This window comes from Amblyomma americanum, chromosome 10 (assembly GCF_052857255.1).
Source record: "Amblyomma americanum isolate KBUSLIRL-KWMA chromosome 10, ASM5285725v1, whole genome shotgun sequence".
Taxonomy (NCBI): Eukaryota; Metazoa; Arthropoda; class Arachnida; order Ixodida; family Ixodidae; genus Amblyomma; species Amblyomma americanum.
In genome coordinates this window covers 131,555,777-131,575,438 of record NC_135506.1, presented here as the reverse complement: position 1 = coordinate 131,575,438, position 19,662 = coordinate 131,555,777, and the positions used below count along the sequence as shown (strand labels likewise).

Genomic DNA, 19,662 nt, shown 5'->3' with positions numbered 1-19,662 from the left:
TGACAATAAATAGCAGAAAGTCACATGCATACCAAAGAGGGATCGGTGAATATATTGGTTGTTATGGTGCAATCTTACAGTACGCGAAAAACTGCGTCCGTAAGGAATTGTACTTAGAAACAGCGCCAAGAAACGCGGAAACCACGAAGAAACGACACACCCGAGGTGTCTTCGTGGTGTCCGCGTTTCTTCGCGCTGTTTATAAGTACAATGCATTACCAACTAGCCCGCAACCTTGCTCTTCTGAACTTTGCTCTTCGGTAAAGAACTTTGGGTTGAAAATGCGCTTGTCCAAAGACGAGGAGCAAGCCACCACGTAAAACCAGGTAAGTTCCCAAATTTTTGACACGGTTTCGTTTCTATGGCGGAAAGGCCCGGAATACAGCTTGTAGACAGCTATGGAACTTTATTGATAGCTAGCCACGAACCGTCGGATATCAAGGATAGCAGGACCGAAGGACTGGAAAAGGTGCTGTTTGTATCAGGCTGGCAATGCCAGCGAAGATGGTTGTTATGAGATAAAGTGCTCCTCGTGCGCAACCCGTGTGCCTGTACTCTGTACCATCGAGCTTGCCTAAAAGGCATCCTGTTGAATACGCCCTAAATCCACTTATTAATGCATTAGAACTAGAACGAACATAAGAAGGCTTAGAGCACAAATTGCGACCCCCGTCACGCATGACGTGGCGGTGTCCCATTAGATATAGTGAGCCTAAGTATGCCACGTCGAGTAATGCAAACCTTCCTGTAGTAACCTCGGATTTAATTAAGATTAGTGCGCTAACCCCGGATACAGCAATCTTTCGTGCGCTGACTTGGAATGCAGCGAGATTACGTGTGTTGACTCGACTGTAACGAACCTAAGTACGCCACCTGGGGGATAATGAACTTTCTTGTCTGGACCTCGGATGTAAAGAAATTTAGTGTGTCAGCATCGGATATAATAGACGTTTGGCTGATAACGAATTTTAACAGTCCACAGAGGATTACCTGAGAGTTTTACTCCCCGCAAGGATTGAATTTTTGGATCAGGCGAGGTATGTCGGCATTGGTCCGGCAGAAAAATACGCATCTCTGGCTGAGAAAACTTATCAAACTTTATCATAACTCGGGCCGTTTACTAGGAAATAAGTGGCGCTTTGAAGTGAATGGCATTGCACAGTGTAGCCTCCGGGATTCGCCAGCACATTTCTCTTGCGAAATCGGCCGCTGACGGCGACAGCTGTGCCGCAGTTTTCAAGCCTGTCGTTTTCGCTGATCGTGTGATTAAACTCCGCTCCGTATTCACACAAGGCGAGTTCAGTTTTTTCCACAGTGCCCCTTAAATAGCGATATCTGACGGACAATTTGATGGGAAGCATTAACGTCTGCTTTGAATTATGAATCCCTATCCGAACCGCACGTAATTTTCCCCTTTCATCGCCCGACCTGTTAAATCTAATGGAAATGATTGTAGCGAATCAATAAGTATCAAAATAACGTGCCACTGAAATAACATCTGATAGAATGCAACAACCGACATAGGTAATATATTGCGCAAGCAATGTTAGTGACGGCTGTGAACACTTCATTGTTTGTGGCGTTATTCCAATTGAAAGCAGTCATTGAGCGAAATCCGTCATCAGAGTAGTTATTAGACACAAGAAAAAGAAATTAACTTAGTTGAGCTTCTATCGAAATACTTTGCAGACCAGAAAGACAATAAAAAGGTTTGTTTTGTTTTGCACTCTACTTAAATTAAAAAGTAACATGGAATGAGGATATTGCAGGCAAAACAGCCTTGATTAAGAGCCGTCACAGTGATGTACTTTGGTGATAAAAATGCATGCAGCGCGGCTTCTGCGTGTTCCGCTGTTCGCATGTCTTTTAATTGGACCTGGGTGGTAACAAAAATGCGAGTTGCCCATGATACCGTGGACAACTCGAAAGTCTTCTTGTTACCACCAAAGTAAAACATGAGGAAAACTAATGCGAACAGCGGAGCGCGTAGAAGCAGCGCTGTACACTTTTTATCGCCTCTGTATGCGTGCAAACTCAGATGTTTTTGCCACACGAGAACAAGGGAGGAGAATTTCTTGCAAGCAATGAACAATGAATTGCGGAAGTGCGCTGCACACTTAGCTGCCCGATCTGCGCAGTACACCGCGCAAAATGGCAGGGCGTGCCTCCAGACAGCGAGAGAAATGACTCCCTGTGTTTTGCGTATTCCGAGAACTTGTGTGGGCACGTCTGAGTCAGTAATATACGGATTTAGGAGTGGTGCTTCTGGTAATTTCTGCTTTGTCGACTTAGGAGGGGTGCAATAAAATTTATCATGACCTATGGTTGCCGCGCAGCAATAGCTTAGTACGCAAGAAGGCAGACGAATGGGGTGCAGAATCAAAATTCACAAATAGGAAAAAAATTACGAATGGTGTTGGATTGAGATAAATTAATGTGTCCAGCTTAGGCAGTGTTAGTCACTCAGGGTCAGAAATTTTTACGTTCTCTTACTGGTAGTAGCTTGACCCAAGCCATTTTGTAATTAAGCATAAGGCAATGTTCTAGTAAGCAGCCTTCACTAGAAGTTTTTTGTCTTAACGCCCATCTGTCGCGATTCACACTATGTAGAACCATTTTGCTGCACACTGTCTATCGAAATATGGTTTCATAGACTTTTCATTTCTCTAAAAAAAGCACAAATAGCCTTGACTCGAAGAGCCGTCGGAAGAAACTAGTGTGGCGGAAGCTCATCAGCGAGTTCACGGTAAGAGGGAAAGTAAAGGAATTCAAGACTTCGCTGTAGAACAGATACTTTGCCTTAACTGAGGGCGACGTAAGGATAATTTCACAGCGATCACTACCGAGTGCGCAGTGTAAGTAAGAGGACTTGCCCAGAGGAAGGGAAACACTCTTGTCTGAACGGTGGCATGTCCCCTGAGGTTGTCCCTGTCTTGTTCACTTCGGGATTATTAAGAGCCGTCTTACCAACCTCTCTCTACCATGGACAAGAGGTAGGATAGTTAGACACCATAACCGCCAGTTCACTCAAAAAACGAAAGATCAGAGTAAGATCCGCGATAGCATTAAATACCCTAACACCGCAGAGAGAACAGAACTGTCAGAACTATCAAAACGAATCAAGCACAAGGTAATCGACATAAGGAAGTTTAATATTGAGAAAATCGAGAACGCACTGAAGAACGGAGGTTGCCCAAAAGCGATGAAGAAACTAGGAATAAGCAAAAATCAGAGGTATGCTTTAAGAGACAGGGCAATGTCATTGCAATACGGATAAGATAGTCAAAGTAGCAAATCATTTCTACAGAAATCTACATAGTAGCAGTAGGCAATATAATCAGCATGTAAATGAGAGGCAGTAGCACAAATTAATGTCACATCTCCCGAATGAAGTAAAAGGAAGAAAAGAACGCCTTAGGAGCAGTGAAAAGTTGGGTAACATCTGGTGAGGATCAGGTAACAGCAGATCAGGTGAAGGACCGTGGAGATTTTGCGCCAGAAAAACTGGCCTTCCTGTATACGCAATGCGTTATGGCCTCGACAGTACCAGAAGAGTTACAAGGACGGTAACTTCATCTTAATCCATAAAAAGGGGACGTGAAGGAGTTGAAAAATTACACACCAGTCAGAAGGCAATCGCTAATAGAGTCAGGTCAAACTTATAATTTAGTCAACCAAGTCACCAGGCTGCCTTTTATTAAGACTACTCAACAACAGACCATATCTCACAGTCAATCAGGCAATAGCGAAACGCTCTAAATATAGCGAACCTCTATATGTAGCCTTCAGAGATTACGACAAAGCATTTGGCTCAGTCAAAACGTCAGCAGTCGTGCAGATATTACGCAAACAGGGTGTAGAAGATTCATATGCATATTACTAGAGGATATCTATAGCGGCTGCACAGCCACCATAGTCCTCCATAAAGTAAGCAATAAAACTCTAATAAGAAAGGGCGTCTGGCAGACAGACACGTTCTCTCCAATGTTACTCACCGCCTGTTTACAGGAGGTATTCTGAGACCTGTATTGGGAGTTGCTGGGGATAAGAGTTAATGGACTTTGCGTTAAAAATCTTCGATTCGCGGATTACATTGCCTTACTAAGTCACTGAGGGGGTGAACTGCAAAACATGATCAGTGACTTAGAAAAGCAGACGTTATAGTGTAAAAATTAATATGCAGAAAACGAACCCGGAAAGGGAAAAAATTGGTCTAGTTGGGCAGTAGTGACTACTAGAGTGTAATGGCTGGAAAAAAAAAGAATAGAGTGGAGCGAATTTGGCAGGCTCTTTTAGGTCATGAATGGCAGTTTACAAATACCCCCCGAGAGAAAAGTATATAACATGCGTATCTTGCCGGCATTCACCTATGAGGCTGAAATGTGGAGACTGATAAAAATTAGTAGTAGTAAGTGGTTTTATTAAAAATAATAATAAACAAGGAAGGAAAATATTTTTTCTAGCCACGGCATTTGCCATCGATACTGAAGCACCTAAGCTGGGGCAGCGGAAGTAAAGGATAGCAGGCAGAATGGAGAAATGAAATGATCTTTAAGAGGTGAGGGGACAGGAAGAATGGATAGATAGGGCGAAGACGGAACGTAAATTGAGGACAGCGCAGTGAGAAAATGATAGGTGTAACGTAAGGAATAGGAAGAGGGCAGAGTGGGTGAGGGAGCAAACGAGGGTTATGACATCCTAGTCGTTATCAAGAGGAAAAAAATTTTGCGGTTGTTTAGCTCTTGTTAAACATCAAGATACGCGATAGCTACAGCTGGCTGAGTGGAACTTGGTCACATGACCAACCACGTGATCAGCCACGGCGCTGCGCCACCGACAGCTGCTCCGCACCACGTGACCAACCACGTGACAGCGTGGCGGCGCAGCCATAGGGTGGCAGTGCCGCCACGCTGAAGTCTCGAAATGCTACCGTAATGTGGCTATCGCTAAAAAAAATGGGCTTGGGCCGGGAACGTAATGCGAAGGCAAGGTAACCGATGCTTGTTCAGGATAACGGAGTGGATTCCAAGAGAAGGCAAGCGTAGCAGGGGCGACAGAAAGGTGGGTGGGCGGACGAGATTAGGAGGATTGCCGAGATGAGGTGGCTGGGGCTGGCACAGTACAGGGTTAATGATATTGGAGAGGCGTTTGTTCTGCAGTGGGCGCAGTCAAACCGATGATGGTGATTTCGTATGCAGGAAACTAGGGCGGATAAGTGAAGAGCTTTATGCGACAGGTCAGAAAGAGCGAGGGTAAAAACTAGATTCAGTCAATGTAGAAAAAAGCGTATTCTAGGCTTGTATTGAAAATAGAAATGGCAAAACAGGAAGGAATAGATTCGTGATAATTCAATAGACAGTGCCCTTATTCTTGATGCTTAATTTGGGTGTCACAGAAACCGAAGTTTCACACAGAAATTTATCAACGAAAGTGACCCGTGGAGCGAAGAAACAATCTAACAGTTTTTACGAGAATGTGGCAGTATCTTTCCAGATGCCGGTACAAGCACAATTGCTCTCCCCAAGGCCAAAGGGTTACCTAAAAATTTGAGAAAGTTACAGTTATGTTTTTAAGTGTTTAATTAACGTTAGGGTCAGAATATTGCAATTTTCTGGCATTTCATGAAATTTGGAAACAGTACATCAACGGTTGAACAAAATAACAAAGTAACATCGTAGTAAGATTTCGGTGTTACCTATGTAAAAAAAAATGATCGGTAAATTTCACCTTTACCACATTCTCGAGGTCCCACATTGTCTACGCTATTGATACTCACCTTGTAGCGGAGTGTGTCAACGTCATCGAAGGTGAATACCATTCCCTCCGTCTTATTCACCACGAACTTGCAGTTGTAGTCATCACTCTTTTGGGCAGCAGGATTCAGGCAAGCCTGCAGTGGTGGTTGTTTATTTAAACAAATGTGCCTCTCCTCCTTTGTAACTGAAACATGAGATCTGCAGCTCTGATCAGCTGATTTCAACTGATTTTTATTTCTTGGAACGAGGCATATATACAGTTCCAACAACAAGAAGAAAACACACACCCATTCATAGATTCAAGTCATCGAAACATGCTGCACTGTACAAGGACGATAACTAAAATCATCATTTCCCCCTCGCTAAAAATGCCAGTTCTTTGGAACCAATCGATAAAGAGGGGCTGCTGACGCAGGCGTCTTTTTCATGACATCAATCAAGAAAATCAATTCGTCTCCTGTGAAGAAGGTGTAGTTTATGCCATTCCCTTGCCATGTGGCAAGCTTTATGTGGGTCAGACGGGGAGATGCCTCAATGAACGCCTGAAGGAGCACAACAACAATGTGCATAACACTGTAAAAGGCATCTCGGCATCCACTGTAGAGACTGTAACAGCAAAACTTGCCCCCCGACTTCACTCGAACACAAGTTTTAAGCAAGCGCAGTAACCAACTAACACGTGAAATAATAATAAATAAAAGACGCCTGCGTCTGCAGCCCCTCTTTATCGATTGGTTCCAAAGAACTGGCATTTTTAGCGAGGGGAAAATGATGATTTTAGTTATCGTCCTTGTTCAGTACAGCATGTTTAGATGACTTGAATATATAAATGGGTGTGTGTTTTCTTCTTTTTGTTGGAACTGTATATATGCCTCGTTCCAAGCAATAAAAATCAGTTGAAAGTCAGCGCTCGTCTGTGTCGTGTCTTCCTCGTAGCCTTTGTCAAAGTGCGCGCTGTTCTGTTTTAAAATGACATACCAACTCCCCAAAGCATCCGTTTTAACTAAGTTCTCCCTTGCCTTTGTGCTCATTTCAACCTCAGAAGACGTGGGAATATTTCGGCAGTTCTTCCACTCCTCGCTAAACCTAACTCCTCCATGAGAAGCGTCTTGTCATGTCAGCAGTCGCGCGTGATATGTGCCGAGAACACCGGCGTTCGCCAATGAAGGGACCAGTCGAAGCGTCGGACAGCAAACCATTTGCCGCGTATGGCTCTTTGTCGTTGGAAAATTTGTTGTAAATCACTGTCACGTTTTTCGCTGAGCGATTCGTACATCACACAACACAGCACCAGCGTTGCTGGATCTCAATACATTACGAGCGATCGCTAAAATTAAAAGATGAACCCACGTTTTGCTACTCGCAAGCAGGCCGCCGTCCCTCTGCGCTTGAACAGGCTGTTCCAGTAGTGCCGCCATCTGCCAGCCCCGTACCAGGAATGAGCACAAAGCCTAAGCCTGCCGGCATACCCACATCTTTTTCTCGGAACTGCGCCGACTTCCATTTTCCCGGTAACAAGCCGTCCCCAGTAGGGTGCCTCCATTGTTGTCGTTGTCTATCTACGCCATCATGTGACGTAATCGAACACAGGGCCAGCCGTAAAAAACTCATGTTGGGCAGCGCGAGTCGCGAGTGCGGGGAGCAATATTTAAAATTACTTTGTGAGAAAATTGAAGTATTCTTAGCTGTTTCATTTGTCCCGCACAAATCTGACACCGAGAAGAACTTGTGATATAAATTTAATTGACATCTGTGAGCATAAAAAATTGCAAGAATTGCCTTTTAAACGTATAGATGAATAAGTAGGAGGAATTGTATGTGTTCAGATATGTGAATGCATCTGTATTGCACTCCAAGCTGGACTGCTCTGAACCGCGTAAAACATTCCTTGCTTTGGCGGAAATGATTGGAAAGGGAGTGCAAAATAAAGAAAAGGCGGTTACAATTATAGTGACGTACGTCACGGCAAACGAACGAAAGAGAACCACGCATTGCAGCAGCCGGCCTGCGCAGACGAAACCGCGGCCGACTCCGGTGTCCGCGAGAGCAACCTATTTATTTAAAGATAACTGCAGCACCACGAGGGAATTATTGCTGGGGGAAGGGGGGGGGGGCGTACAAACTAATAAAAATGAGAAGTGCCATCGCCAGATGAATTATTCGAGCAACGCATACCAAGCGGCACAGGTATTGGAAATGTTTTGGCGAAACTGGTCCCTGCAAACGACCAGACTGAAAGCACCCTTTCGAATTTAGAGCCGATTACCCGTGCTGGTCGGGATAAAAAGAAAACACGTGCACGCTCGCGTACATCGGGTGCGACAATAGTAAGATAAAATCAATTTAAGCAGCAATGAATGAAAAGCTTGTGCAGTCGGTCACATTTTTGGGTAGTTTGTTCCAAGCAGATGTGATATGAACAAAGATGTAATTCTGAAAAGCATTAGTTCGACATCTGATTTCACGCTGCTTAAAACATGCTCACAATGTGGGGCATCGTGAGGAGCAAAACCGCAAAACAGGATGGGACTGAGGCAGGCGACAACACAGGACCTGTGTTGTCGCCTGCCTCAGTCCCGTCCGTCCTGTTTTGCGGTTTTGCTCCTCACGATGTCCTAGCAACTGGCCTACAACCAAGTCCTTGTAAGTTGCAATGTGGGGATATAAATTGTGTAAGTTGAACATACAGAGCTTAATCGAGCTCGGTTTTGCTGAGATAGGTGCGGTAAAAAATTTCTACTTTACTGCGAGACCCCACAGTGTTCTTCGTCTGCTACTGCGCGCTGTTCATTTATCGTGCTGGTTGAGGACTGCCTTCAATGCAAACCTATCTAGGATGTGTTATTTGAACTGCATCATTTGAAAGGAAACGTAGCGCCCGAGGCAACATGTCGGTCTGCCTGCGAAGCTTGCGCAAGTCTGGGAAGCACACAACGGATAGCCTTTGCGGGGTATGTCCGGCTTCACAACACTAATTCACCGCTGTATTTTAAAGTGATAGCTTTGAAATAACAGAGCATGCTTTGCCTTAGTCTTCTTCGAAGCAATTGCCAAGTGTCAACAAATGGCCACCTTCATGGGCGAGAGCAAAATATTTTGCAAATTTTGCTTACGTGTTTCTACGGGTAACTCCCCGCCTCGTACCCCGAAGCCCGGAGTCACTCCCACGCGTATGTATCGGTGTACATGTGAAAGCACACTGCCTTAGAAATGAAAATTATACTTTCACGGCGTGTTGTACGATAAACTTGGTTATTTCTCATTAAGGGAGGACACAGTGGGCTCATTGTGAGATCATAAAAGTGTTGTAAGACTTCTGTTTGGTTATATTCTTGTGGTCCCTACCCTGCTTTACACCACCGGTCGGATCCGGTAGGCTGGATGGATGGAAGATAGGGGCGTCCCCTTTGAAATGGTGTGGTGGCAGGTGCCATCATGCTCAGCTTTATCTCCTTATTTTTGTTTAACTCTGTTATAAATTTTTCTTAAAGTCACCATTTTCTTTAATTAAGTATTCATTTCTATGCTTCTAACGGTGTGCCAGATATCTACCTTTGAGCAACCATTCTTCGTATCTTCCATTCACTCCATGACGGAAATGAAGGAAACCCAACAATATCTAGCTTCAAGGCTGTGGCATCTGCGAGCGGCCCCTATGTTTGTAAACACGGTGTTTGTCAATGCGCCTGCGTAGATGCTAGGCTCAAGATCGGTAAAAAATTGTTGGGCGCTCAGTTATTGCTCCATGTGTTGAAAGTCGTTCGGGTAATGCTGCTTCTGTAGTCAGTAGCGTAACCTGGCGATGAGTCAGAATTAACGGCGAGCCTGTATGTTTTTCATCGAGAACATTACTATGGTTTTTTTTTTGCTTAATGTCACTACAATCCGGAAAGACTCCTCTTAGAACGGAGAAAAAAAAGAAATGATATCCGCCAGCGCAAAGTTCCGGCCAACGCACCGTGGCAGCGCTGTCAAACATCCAATTGTCGTCTTGGAGAGCCATTGTAGTGCACGGGCCGCCCACGGGATCTTCTGTCTGGTTCTTGGGCATGAGGTACCAGCGCCCCTGCAGACCCACCGACACCGCCACCGCTGACTTTTTAAACTGGTCCTTCAGCTCGGAGGCGTACTGGAAAGCCGACAGCTGCATGGCGACATTATAATCAAGATGGCGTCTTTCGACCTGGAAGGCCCATCGCGGTAAGACTCTCGCCGTCAGCGGATGATATTAGAGAACTCAGAAAACAGGACAGGGTACATGGTATAAGAGACGAAGACGTGCAGGTAATATGGTTGCAGCGGTTCTTTGTTACTTTATTTATTTACAGTATTTATTTGAATCTAGGCCGATAGTTTCTTTAAGACACCTGATATATAACTGTGACGTCGGCTTGGATCCTAGAATTTTTTGTTATATTCATAAAATACGTCGACCACGCATAAAACGAAAAAAAAATTAGCACGCAGGTAGCGCCTCCATGAAACGCCAACAGAAGATGACACTGTAGCTGTTACTGTGCGTAGCCTATCCGGATGAAAGTGTAGCAGTGCTGGTATCGCCAGCGGCACTGATGACGAAGATGAAGTTGGGAGCGCAACCTGCCTCGCTTACTAAGGAGAAGAAGAAGAACCTGGCTCGCACAGAACGGAACACATTCGGCAACCGGTCTGGCCAGCAACGTGGACAGCACGCTCCACCGGCTCACCATCCGCGGCTACAGGGACATCCAATAAATGTGGATTACCTTCCACATCTGATGACACTGGACGACCACCCCGACGCACGCAACGCCGCTCCCACCGGCTCTGCGCTCCTGCCCGTCCTGTGCCTCCACTTGGCCTTGCCGCGGCACGCCCGCTGTTTGCACTCGGTTCCGGCAGCTTCTCGCCGCCATGTTCGCTCCTACCATCACATCCGGTGAGCCCTTTCAGCCGTATCAGCGCTCCGTTCTTCCTCGGCTGCCCGGCCTGCCTGAGTTTTATGCCAAGGACCCCGTTTTGTGGCTGGCGCTGCTGAACTAGCACTTTCATGTCAACAACGTGTCCAGCCAGCTGCTGCGCTGTCAGCACGCCAGCCGCGAGCTCCCACCCGGTCTCTTGGCAAAACTGCGGTTGCCGCCTCCTGGCCTCAACATTTACACTGACTTCAAGAAGGGCTTGACGGCGTACTTTGGCTTGAAGCTCCCGCCGCCTTCCTGCGCTCCTGTTCCCGACTAAGAAGCTGCGGTGCCACTCGACTCATCCCCCCTGGCCGCATTCCCTCACCGAGCCTCTTCGGCTTTCCCTTCGCCCGCTCCTACGTCGGAGCCCCTCCCCACACCGGACTCGCCACCGTCGCTACCGCCAAATGAGCCCCAACCCATGGTTCGGGAAGGGCAGCGCGTGCAAGCGTCGGTCTCTTGCCAATAGTCTCCGCCGGCTGCCTCCTCCTGGACCGCCATTTCTCCCCAGTTTGCTCCATCGGCCCCTTCGAGCGCCTCCTCTCCTAATGCATCCAGGGAAGCCCGACGCCCAGTTCACATCCTCGCAGTCTCCGACTCTAGAGTTTCATTCCACACGTCCGAACACAAGGGCGCCGATCATGCCACTGGCGGGCACCGCCGTCCTGCGAATGCCAGGTGTCGCCTCGTCTCTGTCCTCGTCTGTTCAGCGCTGCTTTTCCAGAAAGCCAGGTGAGCTGCGTCAGCCACAGCTGCCACAACCACCTGTGTTGTGAATTCTGGTACGCACGCTCCTTCACAGCCCCCTGTGAACTCGACACACAGCGCACTTTTGCCCTCAGTTTCACATCCGCTTTCCCTGCGCTTGGACACCTCAGCGGCCGCAGTCACGCAGTTCCGCACTCTGGCCTCCTGCAAGCCCAGCCGCTTCCACTTCCCAGCTGTGCCTCACATGACCCGCGCTCTGTGCCGCCTCAGTCCAGCTCACTGCCGCCCCTTCCTCCTGAGACTGTCGCGCACAACAGTTTCTACTACCCGTCTCCCAAAATCCCCAGCCACCTAGACACTTCGGTTTTAAGCTGCGATTATTTCTGTATCACTTCTCAGCGCTCCATTTTCTACGTGAGCAGTGCGCCCTTCGCCCGTGCCTACTGGGACACCCCTATTCTGATTTCGTCCTACTGTCCCGTGGCCATTCCACGGCCACCGCCCTTCAGCCTTGTCCGCCCTCCTGAGGCCTGAACGCAACGCCGGCGCCCCCTCTCGATATCACTGACTTTCGCTTCTCCCTCGACATTATGTTCTCAACCAAATTCCCAGGCCCTCCACGGGAATTGTACATCGCGCACCGCGCTAGGGGGGAGCAACTGTAGCGGCGCTGGTATCGCCAGTGGCGCTGATGACGAAGATGAAGTTTTAGAGCGCGGCCTTGCTCGCGCACAACAGAACGTTTTCGGCAACCGGCCTGGCCAGCAACGTCGACAGCCCGCTCCGCCGGCTCACCAGCCGCGGTTACCGGGACCTCCAATAAATGTGGATTGCCTTCCACAAAAACACATACGAGCATTGGCTGCTCTTTTTGACTCGTTTTCTCTTCGTGTGGCGGCGTGAGCACGTTCCGCGACAGTGCAAATTTTTTAAACGTTGCTTTTCATCAACACCATCTCACCAAGCAGACGCCTTCAAGCGAGGAGTTGTGCTCGCTGCAGAGCTCTCTTCAAACGTGCAAGTCGGTCTGGAAGAGAATGTTCGCCGTTGGAGGGTGCAGCGTGATGAACTTCTGCTTGCGCCGCAAAGAGGAGGGCCTGCACGGGCCCGAAGAAAGGCCGCCGTCCTGAAGGGGAATCAGCGCTGGCGAAATTCATGAAATTGAGAATGTCAGCGGCCCTTCTAGTGACTACAAAAGTGCTGCAGGCCAAAGCGAGAGTGCTGGCAAGAGAGAGAGGCTCTACACGCGGGACCAGTGAAGCGCGCCAGCTAACTCTAACATGCCGCATGAAGCTGCTATCTGCGATAAAATTACGCAAAGCTTAGTGGCAAGCTCGTTCCGAAAGTGCAGCTTTTATAATGTTCTTGATGACGCAGAATATTGCGCACTGTACGAAGAGGAGAGTGATAAGGAGGTCAGCCATGACGAGTGAGTGGGGGCATGTTCTTAGAGATGTCGCTTGCGTGCTGTCCCTGGTGTCGTTTTCAATCGTTGTTTTTTCGGCTTGGTTACCTTTATTTCGCCTTCAACCTTCGCATGTCGACTTAGAATTCTGGCCGGCCTAGATTTCAGTAAATAAAGTATATTTATTCATACTGTTAACCCTCGCTTGCCCGTAGTTACAGGGAAGGAATACAACACAATTAAGTTTGACACCTTATAACGTCGAGTTAGACGCTTGCGACAGAAAATATCAATGAAACATTCAAATTTCGGCACATCTGTTTCAAGAACATCACTAGGCAAAGCGTTCCAGATTTCAAAGATGGAAAAAAGCAATAACGAAAAACATCAGCATGTGTGTCTAAAAAAAACAGACTGGAAGACATAATTGAAGCGATCCGCTATTTTTTTAGTGACTCTATTTCATTGTTAATTTGAATTCTCCTTATTTGCACTTTAATGCCACTTCGGTAAAGCCGTATCTTTTGCGGTGACGTCTTATTAAAGCTACTAAATGTTCGGTATACCATGGGGGGGGGGGGGGGGGGGTATACCAGGGCCGCCATGATTTACCACGGTGGCCATGTTCGCCATGACTTTTGACCTTGACCTGGACCGGGTCATTTTCAAAAAATTTGACCGGGCCAGCCCCGAATTTGAGCGCGGCCGACTTGGATCAAAATCGTTCTACAACCATAATTGAGCGTGCCTGACACGATGGTAACCGCCAAATTTGGTCCAGTTTATCTCCAAAAATTTTCTCCGTCTACAACCAAAAATATGACCTTGACCCATTTGGACCAAAATCGATCTGCAACGCACCCGCCGCGGTGGCTCAGTGGTTAATGCGCTCGTCTACTGAGACAGAGTACCCGCGATTGAACCCGACCGCGGCGGCCGGGCTTCGATGGAGACCAAACGCAAAAGGCGCCAGTCTGCTATGCGATATCAGTGGGTGAAGATTTCCAGGTGGTAGAAATTTTTCCGGATACCTCCACTAGGATACCTCTTTCTTCCTTCACTCTCTCCTTTATCCCATCCCTTAAGGCGCGGTTCGGGCATCCACCGAGATATGTGAGACAGTTACTGCGTTATTTCGTTTCGTCAACAGCAGTTTTTCATAATTGAGCATGCGCGACAGGATGGCAACCTCCAAATTTGACTCTGATCATTTCCAAAATTTGGCCTGGGCCACCCCTGTAGTTTGACTTTTGGTTTTATCTTCTGTAATCATGTGGGGACAAATCTGTCAAAAGGATGTCTTATGGTATTCTTAAAGCGGTGCCACGACTCGTCAACCAAAACATTATCGCAAGAAAATTGAAACTGGCTAAATAATTCTAAAAAATTGCAGGGGACCCTAAAGCTAATTCCCTTATAGGCAGAAGACCATTGTCCACTTATCATTCACAGATGCCTGCGTGTCTTTATACCCCTCCTGGAGCAGTGGTGCAGCAGTGATGCGGCACTGCCCTGTGATGGCAGATGGTCACAGCGGTGGGCCTTGTGTAGCCCAGGTTGCTATTCCCGAGCAACCAATAATTAATTTAACTCCCACCTGTCATCTGTGGGGTTTGATTTGGGGAGATAAGTACGTTCTCCTCACTCAATCGCGGCTGACCTGGTTCAAAGCCGCCCGGACCCCGCCCCGTGATCGCGTACGCTACCGAGCGCTCGCCGACCACGGCGGGCCTTGCTCTGACGGAACAAAGGAACGACACATTGGCTGTCACAAACAGGCATTTGTTGCTACAGAAACAATAACGCCAGCTAGCAACAAGGTACGCTACGCTAATGAATCAAGGTCGTCCGACTCACCAGCAAGGTTCCGAGCGAATGTTCGCCCGCGCTAGGGCAAGGGATATATACTCCGAAGGCCGGACGGGACGAGTACGGGAGCCTGTCTCCCCGTCGCTTCCTCGCCCCGCCGGCGAAGAGCGGAGCCGCGAGCGATACGTCCGCACGCGCCGACGATCTCAGCCCAAGCCCCCCATGCCCCCTCTCCCGCGCGCGGGCTTTGGCAGTCTACCGCGCAGCGATGCTGGCCAGTTAATGTAATTGACAAGGGAATGCGCTCAGCCTCGAGGTGAGACTGCCGCTGCACGGTGCCTCGCGGGAAAGCAAACTCAGGGGGCTGCAGGGCAGGTCCCCACACATCTTGGATAGTTGGTTGTCATGACGCCGCAATGTCACGTTACCTAGGTGGCCCACATGCCTCCTAGGTTGTTCTCTGGGCACCACTTACCAGACATGCTCGTGATGTTCGCTCACAATGCCGACAACGCGGACGCCGGATTTCCTGCGTCGCATCGTCAACACCCTGAGCACGCCCACCGCAAGGCAAAGGCCTCTCCCATGTCTGCCAGCTCCAGTCACCGTATCCCAGCGAACTTCCTAATCTCTGCCCAACCGCAATCCTTAACTTGCGCAGGTAAAAATTGAGCACGAGTACTTGCACGAAGCGGTATATGCACAGGAACCATCGCATGATCCGAAAGGCCATCTTTCACATACACGGCATGGTCACCGATTCTATCCAACAGAACCACCAAATCAAACAATGATAGAGCTCAACGCGCTACCTTTGCGTCTTCTGTCACGATTTGCTTGAGAATGTGCGACATTATCTGGAGTAATTTTTTCACAACTAGAAATTCCTACATGGCAATACAAATATTAACTTTCCCGGTTAATATTTGGAAAATGATAATCTCTGGTCAATACTAGTGTAGTGCTAGGGCTCAGAGAAGGCCATAGGAACATATTCAGTTGAAAGGCGACAACCATAATGCAACATTTGGGTTATCGCCTTTGGAACACGCAGTGTTTGTCCGTGAGAAATTCCCTCATTGGTTTCTGAGAGGGTCGTAACGTTATCAGCACCACCAAGTTTGAAAATCTGAGGGCTGGAATATTCCAGTACCCTTTATTGGATTGTTTTGTGGGATTATACTAACCCAACCCTTATTCCACCTTTATCCTCCCATTAATCACTATGAACACCTTAATCCATTTTCTGGGGTGGATCTACTTTCAAGACTCGGGGGTCCTTTGGAATATTTGGGAGAGGGCCAATTTCCATATGCCGTCGCATTTTCTTCTTCAAGAGTGTGGTTAAGCAGGCTGCCAAGTTTTGGTGTGCAGTTCCCTTGCGCTATTCCGCTAGATGAGTCAGATGCACCCCGGCGTCGACTAGGAGCCGGTGGTCGTCAGATTCTTCGTACTAGATTTTGCAGTTTGGAACACACATAGTTTGGCGAGTCGTACTGCTTTCTTTATTAAACTCGCGAAACAACGTGCAAGTTACGAATCGCGTGGTTACGTCCCGTAGCGATCGACATACAGGCTTCGAGGGGCACAGTAGTGGAGGGCTCTTGATTATTTAGACCACCTGGGTTTGTTTAACGTGCGCTGACAGCACACAGAACACAAGAAGTTTTGTTTTCGCATCCGTCGAGATACGGTCGCCGCGCACGCGACCTTAGGATCAGCAGCCGATCATAACTGAGCCATCACGGCGGAGCGCGCTAAACGACATGCCTATTGTTGTGTGGAGCCTAATCTTGCGGTGAAATACATGCCCTCGGTTATAGGACAGCGTCATGAGAAAATGTCAAGTTCCCAAGCTGTTCTGGACGAACGCCTATTCTAGTTCGACCCCGTATAAAAATTTGTGAATAGCTGCAGTAAATATTTCACTAAATTACGGAAGTAACCTACCTCCCCTAACTGGCAACATTTTTGAGGGCTGTTCACTTATTTTTCCTGCCGACTGCAATATTATCTGTGCAGTCACGGTAGAAGTACATTTATGCGTGCTTTCTCCGCGACCTGGTTGAGCAACAACATGGTACGCAAATTTACTGCGCCAAATTGCAGAAATGTCGCAGAATATGGGTGTGGTTAGGAGGTAGTCGCCGTAATATTCTATAATAATCGCTAATACAGAAAGGTGGTTTAATCAAAATGTGCGTTTTAGATAGCGGTACATCTTCCCTTTCGGCCGCACCGCTCCCTCATCATCTGCGTGCGTTCATAATTCCCAGTTGTCCAGACGGGGAATGTCACCATGTCACGAGCTTAAATGTTTTTTTGTGAAGCCGGCCACGGTGCTCTCTCGAAATGCTGCTTCCTCTTCATTGCAAACGGATGCAGTGTTTATGCTGTTTTACAGCGATAGCTGTTAGGCGCCCGTCCCTGGGTTTTGCGTCGTAGTCCGCCGTCGTGGGCGCCGGTCATCCTAGGGCGCATTAGCCTACGGGTGGCTCTGTTTGGAACAGCCACCAGCCAGTGAAGGGGTGCGCCACGTGACCACTACACCAGTGATAACGTGGCTAAACGCCTAAACAGCTATTGCTGAATCTCGCTTTACACAGTCGTAACCGTTCTGTAAGTTCTTTTGTCGTTCCAAGGGCGTCAACCCAGCCTCGTGCTTAAGAATCTTTAGGCAAAGCAGATACACTTTCTTGTGCATAACTGCCGCTTGCAGCAACGCTCAGGATAGCAAAGTTCCGCTGTGTTGGAGAGAAGTTGGTGCTCGCTAGACGCAGCATGTATTGTGCAGGGCAGCATCATGTGCAGCCGCGCAGTGTGTGTTGTGAAAGCGTGTAGTAGCATTCCTGTAACTGCCACGAACAGGTCCGCAGCTGTGAAGGCTGGAGCCTTGACTCACCAGACTGAAGTCGTATAGGGACGAGGTGTTAGTATTGTCAAACTTCGGTTTTTGCAGGAACGTTGAAGGCAAAATGCGGCAGTCATCGAAGCACATGTCGGCGTCCGAGAGATGCGCCTTCGAAATTAAGAGGTCCGGCGTGTAGGTGAGACTGCGTTTACACAAAGGCGAAGAAAAACAAGTTAAACGGAATTAAAAAAGTTCTAAATACTGACTATATACATGAATCTACTCGGTCGAAGAAATTTGCTTGTCTGCAGGAGTAGTAAGAAAAATTGTAAACGACTTCTGCTAAAGAAAGGGCTTTCTTCAGGACCCACTTGTTGTACAAGTAATCGCTGTACTCCGAGAAAATTTGTTGGGTCTGATGTGGAAGATACCGAGCGCGCTTTGTCGTTGTAGGCCGCGCACGAAGAAAATAGCGATCAATGGTACCCTCTCTTCAGTGCTCAGTCATGCGTGCACCAACACCATCTTGCCACCTCACCACATCACTGCCTTTGATTTCTAAAAAGAGCCTGACGACTCTACTACAGCTCCGTAGTACGAAAAGTGCATAACCATGCCAGTAACATCTTGAACTTCAGTAGCATGGCGAGTTGGGTGAGTTGGTACATACTTGAACAAAAACAGCGCAGTAACATGGACAAGAAACAGGCAGACATCTTGACTAAACCTCCGCTTCTCTCGCAACATTAAAAAGCGACCTCACGCATTCGAGAGCCTGAACCAGAGCAGCCGGTACGCGGCCGTCTCTTTTCGCCTGGTTTAGAATCTTTCATTTTTTTCGAAGGAACAGGACTTGATATTTTTTGGAAACACGAAAAAGCAGAAAAAAGTCGCAGCAAGGTTTCTAGAGGTAACGCGAATGTTTGAGCGTTAGCTGGGTCTTTGACAACAATGTTTTCACAGGCATATTATTTTTCATCTCGCAAAATTAGACAGCCGGAGGTGAGTCTGGACTTGCCCAGGACTGCAGCGATATTCTGCAAATAATTTTGGTTGGTTTCCATCTAACCACCTCCTTCAAGCGAGGCGGACGCCCTCTCTCTCTGTTCTCCCTTTTTCTCTTACCTAAAAGTGAACAGGAAGATTTTTCTCACTACATATGGCCACCTGCCAACCGAGGTAGGTGACACTGGAGACGCCGACAGCGTGGAACTGAGGAACAAGATAATAAACCTAAGGCTCTAAGAAAAGTGCAGATAAGCGAAGAGAAATGAGGAGCTCGTTAAGACCCGCTTCAATATATGCGACATACATACCGCAGGCACACAAGACTATGCGCTTCGTGGAGTACAGCTCTCACTTTATTTCGCACTTTCGAAAGAGTGGAGTAATACGAACTTTCCCAGATTTTTGTTTCACTTCAGTCGGACTGCTTCAGCGCGACCAATAGTTTAGAACTTCTTTCTGGGCGAGTTAATGCATGGCTATTGGCTTTCAGTCTTTGCTGGGGCCATCTTTTTTGTGTGCCAAACGAGTGCTTAACAATACCGGCGCAATAAGTTAGGCTGAAGTGACACGTTATTAATTATTAGGTGCGATGCGGTGAGCGGCCAACAGAAATAATGATGGTGACGCCACCAGTGGTTGCATGGGTAGCATTAATGTTGGATCTTTTTCAACGCGTTTGTTGCCCAGCCAGCGAAGAAGAGGAAGACGGTTGGGAGTGTGTGCCGGGGGACACGCGCTGGGACGTTCTGGACTCCATCTTGGGTTAGGGTGAACTCATTAAATCCCCCTTCAAACCATCCAAGAGTTCAGTCTTTTGGTGCCTACCCGTGGCCCATCCTCACATTTTGGTGCCGAAATGCAGGAGGCGGAGTGGGAATGGATCATGCACCTTCCGATGGCCCCGAACGTGGCTTCCCCATGGAGAGGCAGAAATCCAAGCGGATGGCTCGACGGCTCGAACACTCCACTTATCAATGAGGCAAGTGCTCTTCTGACTTCAGATAATTCGACAATTAGCGAACTAACGTGCCTCTACGAGCGCCTGAAGGCAAACAACGAGGAGCTGAAAAGGATTAGTGACGAGCTCGAACCTGACATCTGTGATGACTTAACGTTTGCAGCCGAGTATGCGACGGCCATCGAGTATGAAGATCGCGCGACGCACACCCTGACCGAACTTCTCAG

At 47.9% G+C, this 19,662-nt stretch overlaps 1 protein-coding gene across 2 annotated transcripts in view; it reads right to left on the bottom strand.

The window, feature by feature from the left end:
* Positions 1 to 19,662, bottom strand: part of LOC144106728 (uncharacterized) — a 467,224-nt gene that overhangs the window by 1,626 nt on the left and 445,936 nt on the right. For both annotated transcript variants that reach the window (XM_077639574.1, XM_077639575.1), the window contains 3 exons: positions 17,521 to 17,671; positions 9,715 to 9,900; positions 5,777 to 5,890 (listed from right to left, as the gene is read on the bottom strand). In XM_077639574.1, the coding sequence (XP_077495700.1) occupies positions 5,777 to 5,890; positions 9,715 to 9,900; positions 17,521 to 17,671 (451 nt within the window). The remainder of the gene's footprint in view (positions 1 to 5,776; positions 5,891 to 9,714; positions 9,901 to 17,520; positions 17,672 to 19,662) is intronic.